Raw genomic sequence first — 11365 nt, 5'->3', positions numbered from 1 at the left:
GTCTGTATGTGTGTGTGCGTGTGTGTGTGTGTGTGTCTGTCTGTATGTGTGTGGGTGTGTGTCTGTATGTGTGTGTGTCTGTATGTGTGCGTGTGTGTGTGTGTCTGTATGTGTGTGTGTGTGTGTGTGTCTGTGTGTCTGTATGTATGTGTGTGTGTGTGTGTCTGTATGTGTGTGTGTGTGTGTGTGTGTGTGTGTGTGTGTGCCCAGCCCCTATAGCAGTGCAGGGAGCGACAGTAGAGCGTAAACCTGAAGCTGGGTACAGGATTTTGCTTTGTCACGGTCTGAAAACTTCCCTGGAGCAGTGAGGCCCACACTCAGCCCTGCGGACCCACTGGGTGTGCTGCTTTCTGACGCAACCAAAATCTCAAGGCCAATTCGGGATAAAAATGCGCTTAATTTCTTCCATCATTTTTTTAAACTTAATTAAACAAAAGCTGCTCCCTGCTTTGTCACTGAGCTCTTTGCTTTCCAGATGGTTTGGTTCAGGTGACCAGCTGTCAGCAATTAGTACTCAAGTGGCTTCACCTGCCAGTGTAATTAAAGCAGTTAGAAATGTGACCTCCGGAAGGAGCCCTCTCTCAGATAGCACTTTACAGAGATCACAAGCACTACCCCCTCTGACTCAAAACATGTCCTGGGAGGGGAATATGGAGCATTCATTCTTCACGGTTTACACAAGCCATTTCTGACATATTACAGCTTTAATTATGGATTAATCAATTAATCAATTGATTAATCATGGATTAATCAAATTTAGAGCAGCTTTTTACAAGTCAGAGGCAGTAATGATGGTTGGAATTGAAACCAGCATACATGGACCAAGGGGGTATTCCACAAAGCAGGATTACCCAGTTAGCTGGTTAACTGCACTTTGTAAGGGCGGCCTGTAGCGCAGTGGTTAAGAATGAATGACTGGGACACGCAAGGTCGGTGGTTCTAATCCCAGTGTAGCCACAATAAGAACCGCACAGCCGTTGGGCCCTTGAGCAAGGCCCTTAACCCCGCATTGCTCCAGGGGAGGATTGTCTCCTGCTTAGTCTAATCAACTGTACGTCGCTCTGGATAAGAGCGACTGCCAAATGCCAGTAATGTGATGTAGTGTAAAACCCGGAGCCAGCCCAATTCTAGAGCATGGACTGAAGTACGAAGAGCTGTTCCGGGTTTTACTCGGCACCGTTATCCAGCTAACTGGGTAAATCCAGCTGGGCGGAACAGGCCACAGGTTTGGGCCCCCAGTGGGCCGGAGCGCGGCGGCGGTACTGACCCGGTTCTGGTCCGGCGGGGCTCGGGACGGGCTGACGTGGAAGATTTTGGACATGTCCTCAGAGTTGCGCTGCTGTGCCACGTCGCAGAGCTTGGCCGTGATGTCGATGCGACGGCAGATGTCCATGTCCACCTTCATGGCCTTCTCCTGGATTTTGGAGTCCAGGTCGGACATTTGCTGCAGAGGGAGGGGGGGGGGGGGGCGGTGGGGGAGACAGGTGAGCAAGGTGGGCACAGCACATCACCATCAAGGATGTACCAGTGGGGCCCTCGCTCCTGGTCCTGGAGAGCCGCAGCGTGTACTGGCTTCTGTTGTTGCTCAGCGCTTGATTGATCAATCGAAGCTGTTAATTACAGTTAACTCACCTCACCTGGGTTCTTGGGAGTCTAAATTGGTTGTTGATGTCAAGGTGTAAAACAAAAACCAGCACACCCTGCGGTTCTCCAGAACCAGGAGTGAGGATCACTGACACACAAACGCACACATTTAAGCCATAAGGGCTGGGCCAAGAAAACCTCAGAAGTCAACAAGAATAACCCCCACACTTAAGCTCAATATTAGAAATGTAGTGTATAGACATTACCACCTAACAAAAGACTTTTGTTTTTTATCAACGGCCCCAGATAAAACCTTGGGTGAAATAACTGAATCTGTTAATCCTTCCCAGGCTGAACGGGACACACACAGTGCTAACCAGTGAAGATGAGGAATAATGATGCTTGTTGTTGGATAGTGAAGAACCAAGCCCAGAAATGCCCACCCATCTTTCTGATCTGTTTAACTGGGTCCAGGTGATACCCCCCCCTACTGTGAAACTCAGCTCTGCTAGCCGTTCTAGCTGCGTATGAGCTGGTCAACCAGCTAGTGCTGGCAGCTTGTCATGTCTGTTTCAAAATGTAGCTTGAGCTGGTGTGAACTGATCAACCAGCTAAACCATGTTGAGCTGGGAACTGGTCTGAACTGGTCAACCAGCTACCAGCTGTTTCAGCTGTTTTTGTCAACAGGGCCAAACTGCACGGAATGGTAGGGGTGTCAATATTGTTGTGTCAATGTGTTGTGTCAATATTGTGGACCCCCCCTGACTGCTGTTCGGCCCAGGGGTGTTCTATATGTCTAGCCGACCTCAGCTTGTAAAACGAGGAGCAGAAGCGTTCACAAGACAACAACACACAGGGCACACAGACACGCGCGCTCTACAGGAGCGCTGTTTCAAAACCCTCTTTATTTGAGAGCACAGTCGTTTGAAGGAAACCCGCCCGGTCAGACAGGACGGATCGCGGCGGCCATTTTGAAACAGCGTCGTTGTTGCCTAGCAGCGGCCTAACTTGTTTATGTTTATGCTGAATGAGTATGCACGGATAGCGTTGCCACGGACAACAAAATGGCCTACTGTGGAACAGACACGTCCAGCCCTAAGAAGTTGGGTTTAAGAATAATTTAATAATCATAATTATTTGTTATTTAGCCGATACTTTTATCCAAAGCGACTTTCAGTTGAGTATACTAAGCGGGGGACAATCCCCCCCTGGAGCAGTGTGGGGTTTAAGGGCCTTGCTCAAGGGCCCAACAGCTGTGCAGATGTTATCGTGGCTACACCGGGGGCTTGAAGCAACAACCGTCCGTGTCCCCAGTCATGTAACTTAGCCGCTAGGCTACATGCTACCCCAAGGTGTGGCTGGGTGAAGACAGGGCAGGACAGGTATGAACGACACTCCCCAAATTCTCCCCGTTGGGCACGTTTGGACGGCTACCTGGCCCTTCCGCTGGTGCAGGAACACCCTGGCTCTGGGATATTTTAGCCAGAGGTAGCATTAGCCTTCTGCTGTTCCACACTAGTCTGGTTTTGGTTGGGATGGGGCGGGGGTGGGAAGGGGAAGCATTGGCAGAGGCGGGGGGGGGGTGGTTTTTGGGGAGGAGGGGGGGGTAGGTTTGGGTTCTTACTTTCAGGTCCCAATTCATCCTGAAGGCCTCTTCCAGGCTTAAACGGGGAGGGCTCATAGAGAGCCAAGCTGGCTGATGGGAACCCTTAATCATCGACAAGGACACAACAGACTACACATGAGGAAATATCCCAAAGCACAAGGGTGTTCGCTGTACTGTGGGCGGTCACTGATGCGGCAGACCAATGTTATGTACTGCGGGGACTACAGGAATCCAGGAACAAAGGCTAATAGTCACACTCACAAGCAGGGTACCGTCGACGACACCAATACTGATAAAACACACACATTACATTAATGGCATTTGGCAAACGCTCTTATCCAGAGCGATGTACAGTTGATCAGACTACGCAGGAGACAATCCTCCCCTGGAGCAATGCAGGGTTAAGGGCCTTGCTCAAGGGCCCAAGGCTGTGCGGATCTTATTGTGGCTACACCGGGATTAGAACCACCGACCTTGTGGGTGCCAGTCATGTACCTTAACCACTACATAAACAGGCCGCACACACACAGGTACACACACAAATAAACACACACACACACACACAGTTCTATCCAAACCAGGGAGCAGGAGTGTTGCATTGTCCCAGCGGAAGTCTGAGTCAGGGGAGGGGGGTCAATTCCACTTTAAATTCAGTCAGCTCACAGATTTAACTAAAGTTCATTATCTGTTCTATTACTAGCGTTGCGTTTGCCAAGACGATTTTATTGCTACTTCCGTTTGTTTGTCTCATCAGAGATAATAAAGTCCAAGTTGTTATCTTAGTGGTATTCCGAGCGCTTGACACTGTACTTCCCTCTCGGGGTTTCAGTGCACTCTGGACAAGAGCGTCTTGTAATGGCTGTAATGTGATGTAATGTAAAGTTGAATTGATGAATTGAAAAATGTTTGTAAGGTTCAGTGAGGATTTTTATGTTCAGAAAGCCAATTCAAATTCATGTCTTGAACTGGCAGAAGTGGAACAGGAGTTCGCCCCCGCCCACCCTGGTCCCCCAGGACAGCCTTGTGGGGATCAGCTGGCCCCCGTCAGGACCGAAACCAGCAGTGGGACTGCAAGACAGCTGCCCTTCATCCCCGGAGGGTGTCGGGAGAGGAGCAATAAGGAGGTTCTGCGGAGCGGCAGCCCTTAAGAAACTCCCTTTATTAGTCTGCACAGCTTGCTCTGTCCTTCTGAGCTCATAGCTCTTTATTCCCCCCTCAAAGACCCGCGATGTGGGAAGGTTTTTTTGTTTTTTTTGGCTGCTGGATGAAAAATCCAAATATGGAGGACGCAGCAGGAGCCGGGCCGGCATTCAGACGGAATGAGTCAGGGCAACGGTCCAGAGAGACGGCTAGCAGAGCCACCGCGCGCACGTCACCCCCGCTTCCGGTAGCATCCATCATTTTACTCTTTTTCCATACGAGAGACAAAGGGGGGGAGAGATTATGCGTGTGTGTGTGTGTGTGTGTGTGTGTGTGTGTGTTCCACAGCCTAACACAGAGGGCCTCCGTTCAACCAAGAAGAGAGGTCATCCAAATTGTTATCTGTTCAGTGAATCAGGACAATGTGCTGGGCTAATGGCTGATTGGTGAAATGGCTGCGTGTCCAAGATGGCGGAGATGTGGGCAGAGAGGGTCACTTACGTCAGTCATGAGGCTCTTGAAGACCACCAGCTCCGCCTTCAGCCGATCCACCTTATTGCTCAACTCCTCGTGCACCTGCTCCGACTCCTGTGCACTCTGAGGGGAGCAGCACCGTCAGTTACAGCTTTCAGTTACATTCACTGACACAGCTTCAGTTACATTCACCGACACAGCTTTCAGTTACATTCACTGACACAGCTTTCAGCTACATTCACTGACGCAGCTTCAGATGCACATTCACTGACAAAGCTTCAGTTCCACATTCACTGACACACAGCTTCAGTTACACATTCACTGACACAGCTTCAGATCCACATTCACTGACAAAGCTTCAGTTCCACATTCACTGACACACAGCTTCAGTTCCGCATTCTACAGACATACAGCTTCAGTTATGCATTCACTGACACAGCTTCAGTTCCACATTCACTGACACAGTTTCAGTTCCACATTCACTGACACAGTATCAGTTCCACATTCGCTGACACACAGCATCAGTTCCACATTCACTGACACATAGCTTCAGTTATGCATTCACTGACACATAGCTTCAGTTATGCATTCACTGACACACAGCTTCAGTTCCATATTATTCTGAAAGAGGCCAAACTCCGAGCATCGCCAGGAATGGTAAAAGTCATGTGACATCTGTTCGGCAATGCAGCCCAATGCCTAATGCACTTTCTTACACTTTTGTCCAATTCCCAGTTGGCCCACTAATATTGAACAGGGTACTTAGACAGAATTGCTTCTGTAAATATCCAGCAGTATTTTAATGTGTAAAATAAGATTAGGGAAAGCGAGGTGTGTCACACATGGTTGGTTGAATGTGATTGTGCTGCCATCATACCCTGCCATAATAATCTCTGTCACTGCACTGTCAAGTGTCACTTCCTGGCATAGATCACAGTGGCCAAAAAAATCATTCCAATCGCTTATTTTTCTCCTCTTTCTTCTTCTTCTTTCTCTTTTTTCTACTCCACCCATCGGGGGAGGCTGGAAAAAGAGGCGAGAAAAATAAGTGCAGACGGGGGGGAAATCAATAAAATCAGGCAAATGGAAAGTCCTTGCTTCTTCAAACGTCAGTTCGAAGCCACGTCTGTAACTGACGTGGCAGATGGGGAGAGGTGGATCCATCGGCCGATGATTTCCTTGAAAAAAAAAAAAAAAAACTTCGGCAAAGGACGCGCTGATCTTTTCTTTGCTCAAAGGAATTAGCGAAATAAGGAATACGATTTGGAGTATTCCTAACTTCTACTCCTAGCACCGCGAAGGGACATTCATGGGTTTGGAGTGTCCTTAAAGATGGCGGAGCTCGATCGATTGCCAGCCCAGGAGCGAGGAAAAGAGAAAAGAGGAGACGTGCAAGCGATGGGAGTCCCAGGTCTGCCTGAAACGCAGACTTAATGTGCGGCGTGCGTGTCAGCCGTCGGGCGGGCACTTAATCACCGCAGTTCTGCTGACCCACTGTCTCGGCCAGACGCGGAGGCTGTCTATCGATTTCCTGCACCCTCAGCCCAGAGACAGAGGTGCAAATGACTGCTGTAGGTCACAGCAGAGGGTGTTTTACCCAGGATGAAGAGGAGGATGATGATGATGATGATGTGGATAGCGCCCCCCCCCCCTTTCACGAACCGCAAAAATGTTCAGAGCTTGTCTTGTCTTGTGTTAAGCAAATCAAAAGATTTTCCACATTTTATTGGTCCAAAACAAGACATAAACAATAACAACCCTCAGACCAGGGCCCTGTATCACAAAGCGGGATTACTGAGTTAGCTCGATAACCGTGCAGAGGAAAAGCTCGTTTTATTTCAGTCCATGTTCCAGATTTGGGAGCGTTCTGGGTTTTACTCGGTGCAGTTATCCAGCTAACTCAGTAATCCTGCTTTGTGGGTTTTACTCAGTGCAGTTATCCAGCTAACTCAGTAATCCTGCTTTGTGGGTTTTACTCTGTGCAGTTATCCAGCTAACTCAGTAATCCTGCTTTGTGGGTTTTACTCAGTGCAGTTATCCAGCTAACTCAGTAATCCTGCTTTGTGGGTTTTACTCAGTGCAGTTATCCAGCTAACTCAGTAATCCTGCTTTGTGGGTTTTACTCAGTGCAGTTATCCAGCTAACTCAGTAATCCTGCTTTATGGGTTTTACTCGGCGCAGTTATCGAGCTAACGCAGTAATCCTGCTTTGTGGGTTTTACTCGGTGCAGTTATCCAGCTAACTCAGTAATCCTGCTTTGTGGGTTTTACTCGGTGCAGTTATCCAGCTAACTCAGTAATCCTGTTTCGTGATACAGACCACTGTTCTGGGTTTTACTCAGTGCAGTTATCCAGCTAATGCAGGAATCCTGCTTTGTGATACAGACCCCTGTTCTGGGTTTTACTCAGTGCAGTTATCCAGCTCAGTAATTCTGCTTTGTGATACAGGGGTTTTCTGAAGCCCTACTCTACCGTCGTAATGTGACCATTACTGAAATAAAATCATCCATTAGATAACCTCATACAGTGTGACTTGCACAGCATACGAAAGAGCTGAACATACAATTCAGCAAGTAGAATACAGCACTGCCTAAAACCGCAATCCCTGCCCAACCCCACCTCTCACAAATAAAGGTACTATTTATGTACCCAATAATCGAGGTACTATATAAGTGCATAAAATTGTATCCCTAGCCAGCTATATAACTAATTTGTGAATTTTACTTGGAAAATGTAATCATTTGCAGCCAAAGAGAACATTACTGTACTGTCAGGGTACATTTGCGATATTTGATCTTTGAAGAACAAAAATGTACCTCCACTGTTATTTTATTTGTAAGAGTGCATCTAATTCAAATGGACAGCTAGGAGGAAAGAACGGGCTGTGTAGGCCTTGGAAGTCTTGGCGTAACCCGGAGCAAAACCGTGGATTTCCGCATCAAAGCATCATTTCACAGGCCCAGAAAAATGAATGGCCTTTTCACGCAACCGCTGCTGTCACGGTCGGTAATTTAAGATGGCGTTTTATATTTGGATGTTTTTATCCGGAGTGATTTCTCTCTTCAGTGGCACTGGGTCCACTGAATTCCGGTGCTGCTTTCAACCCGAAATAACCATTTTATACCAAATGTATGTGTGTGTGTGTATGTGTGTGTGTGTGTGTGTGTGTGAGTGTGTGTGTATGTATATGTGTGTGTGTGTGTGTGTGTACTCACTTCCTGCAGGGTCTCCACCATGGACTCCAGCTGCTGTCTTCTGGCCAGCTCCTCCTCCCATCTGCAGCAGAACAGACACACACACGGTCAGTACTGCACTCCACCACAGACACGCACACGGTCAGTACTGCACTCCACCACAGACACACACACGGTCAGTACTGTGCTCCACCACAGACACGCACACGGTCAGTACTGCACTCCACCACAGACACACACACGGTCAGTACTGTGCTCCACCACAGACACACACACGGTCAGTACTGTCCCTCACTCCACCACAGACACACACACGGTCAGTATTGTCCCTCACTCCACCACAGACACACACACGGTCAGTACTGCACTCCACCACAGACACACACACGGTCAGTACTGTCCCTCACTCTACCACAGACACACACACGGTCAGTACTGTCCCTCACTCCACCACAGACACACACACGGTCAGTACTGTCCCTCACTCCACCACAGACACACACACGGTCAGTATTGTCCCTCACTCCACCACAGACACACACACGGTCAGTACTGCACTCCACCACAGACACACACACGGTCAGTACTGTCCCTCACTCCACCACAGACACACACACGGTCAGTACTGTCCCTCACTCCACCACAGACACACACACGGTCAGTACTGTCCCTCACTCCACCACAGACACACACACAGTCAGTGCTGCACTCCACCACAGACACGCACACAGTCAGTGCTGCACTCCACCACAGACACACACACGGTCAGTACTGCACTCCACCACAGACACGCACACGGTCAGTACTGCCCTCCACCACAGACACACACATGGTCAGGCCTTTACTGTGGTCCGCAGGTTGCAACCCCCACACCCCACACCCCACACCCCACACCCCACACCCCACACCCTATCAGAGGTGCACAACTCCGGTCCTGGAGGGCCCGGCCTGTGAGCCGCTTTTTTGCTCCAACCAATTACCTTCATTTATTTTTTGGACAGCTCTATAAATGATGCTAGTTCACTCCTGCACTTCAGCACAGTACCATCGTTTTGACACACTAGCAGTCTGTAGCTTGTGCATACACAAATGTCCGATCAAGACGATATTTCGCTAATTAAATAATTAAGAGCAGAAGTCCTGAAGCGGACCGGCCCTTGCTGTGCACCCCTGGGTTGTATTCACTCCTCGGCTCTTTTGATATTTGCATGATCGCTCAGCTCCGGAGATGTAACAGTGAAATAACCGTGCCTTGCTTTTCGCCTGAGGTTGTGTGGAACTGCAGAGCATCCTGTAAATAAACCTGCACTCATTCACATTTGGACAAAACAAAATGAATTCAGGAAATCTTATTTTAAACCAGATTCTCAGGCCATCATTCATGAATACAGTACTGTGCAAAGTACAAAAAATCCATGAAGCAAAGATGCTTTCGAAAAAAATAAGTTCCTGAAATATAAAAAAATAACATGAAGAACAGTTCACAGTTAAAAACTAAATCAAATCCATAAATCCATATTTCTTGTGACCACCTTTAAGCTTTAGAACTGCATCAATTCTCCCAGGTGCACCGATCTGCAGTTTTGTAAGAAAATTGGCAGGTACCGTAGGTTGTTCAAAACATATTGAAGAACTAGCCACAGTTCTTCTGCAGACTTTGGCTGTCTCACTGGGGCTCTCCAGGTAATCGCAGACAGTGAAAAGTTTGTCTATTAATATGTTACTTTATGTAATGAAATACAAAAATATCATAAACATTTTTGGAAAATGAATGTTTGGAATGTTTGACACACTAATGCAGGACACAAAAATTTAACCAGACCACATTTATATATATATATATTTTAAAAAGTCTTGCTCAGTACTGTATTTTTTTTCTAAATAATTGATTTTTTTAAACGAAATTGTATTAGTGTTCATCAGGCGCTGTTCAAATGCTGATCTAAGAAAATCGATTGGACAATATCCGGTTGAGCGTTTGAAATAATCGACGATTCCGCCACCTCACCCCTTATTTACGCAGGAGTCTGGGGGAATCTATTGAGGTCAGGGGAGGTGGGGGCTGGTTTCAGAGTGGAAGAACACTGACATTGCAGGGCCCAGCACGTCATTCTGAAATAAACCCTGCGTTTGCACTGCAGGCCTCTCAGCTCTGACAGTGGACAGGTAGGCAGCAGCTTACATAAACGCAGGGGGGAAAAATTCCTTCCATTTGGGTCGAGGCTCAAGGCTCCATAACCGGCCATGGAAGACTGAGTGGGAAGGTCTGGCCAGAGGATAGCTGTTTTAAAATGTAAGTGAAGCAGACGCTGCATTGCTTCAGGCAGAGAGCGAAAAACCGTGGCAGCACTTTTTAAAAAGCGGGAAAAACATCTCTACATTACCTTTACCCTCCCTCCGTGCACTGTGGCACGTAGCTTCATCCTGCGGGTTAGGTTAACGTTTTTTACGACTTCTGTTATGCATTAACGGCGATTACTGGTTGTAACCCTAACAACTTTGCTCTATCTATTGTTGCTTCAACATTTTTTTTCAACCCTTATGTAACTGCAGTTACATGAGCCTACTAAATGCCTACATGTAAATGTAATTTAGGACAACATAATATGATTAATTCTATAAAAAGTAAAATTGAACTTGATGTAGTACTTATCATAATCTGATGTTGTTCTAACCATAATCTGATGTAGTATTTATTATAAGCACAAGCTACCATCGAGGAGATAAGGTGCAGTTCGAGAGCTGTAAAGGTTAATCTATCGGTTATCCTGTCTCTGCTGAGGCCCTTACTGTTAATCTGAGCTGGAAGACGCCGAAGCTCCCCCTCGCCCTGAGAATAGATGCAAGCGATATTGTTCTGGGAAGGGGGAGGGGTCACTTCCTCCGGTTGCCATGGCGACACCGGAGTGAGCTCTCCCAGAGCGCTAACAAACAGAGCCCCCCCCCCCGCCCCCCCCCTTCCTTTCAGCAGACCCATTCACAGCTCTGATTGACAGCCCGCCCTGTCCCCAGAGCTCAGCACTCAGACCGGCCATTACACTTTGTTTAGTCCCTCGCATGATTTACCGTGTTGTGTTCCTGCGTTCCAAAACCCGTCAGTGTAATTCATGTTCTGGGGCCCCGGCGGGAGTAATACCGCGTCGTACGTAAACAGAAAACGCAGAGGGACCCCGGGACTGTGTGTCTTCCCACCCCATAACCCCCCCCCGCCTCCCCGTCTCTCCACTGGAGAGCAACTCGGCCGTCACAAACTCGGGAAAGCAGAGTTATTGCAGCCACCCTCTTGCCATGGCAGCGGTAGCGGTCTGGAAACCATGCCCATAACATCACGCTAACGGGGCCGAGGGTAGCACTGCTGCCCTCTTCTC

The 11365-nt window shown here is 48.1% G+C and overlaps 1 protein-coding gene across 1 annotated transcript in view; it reads right to left on the bottom strand.

Annotated features, from left to right (window-relative positions):
- iffo2a (intermediate filament family orphan 2a) overlaps positions 1-11365 on the bottom strand; it is a 49988-nt gene that overhangs the window by 5742 nt on the left and 32881 nt on the right. The window contains exons 2-4 of the mRNA XM_061258467.1: positions 8019-8079; positions 4832-4927; positions 1268-1444 (exon numbers count right to left, since the gene is read on the bottom strand). Of these exons, the coding sequence (XP_061114451.1) occupies positions 1268-1444; positions 4832-4927; positions 8019-8079 (334 nt within the window). The remainder of the gene's footprint in view (positions 1-1267; positions 1445-4831; positions 4928-8018; positions 8080-11365) is intronic.

Source organism: Conger conger, chromosome 10 (assembly GCF_963514075.1).
Source record: "Conger conger chromosome 10, fConCon1.1, whole genome shotgun sequence".
NCBI lineage: Eukaryota > Metazoa > Chordata > Actinopteri > Anguilliformes > Congridae > Conger > Conger conger.
Note: the sequence above shows the minus strand (reverse complement) of the source record. Positions and strands in the feature narration are given on the sequence as shown.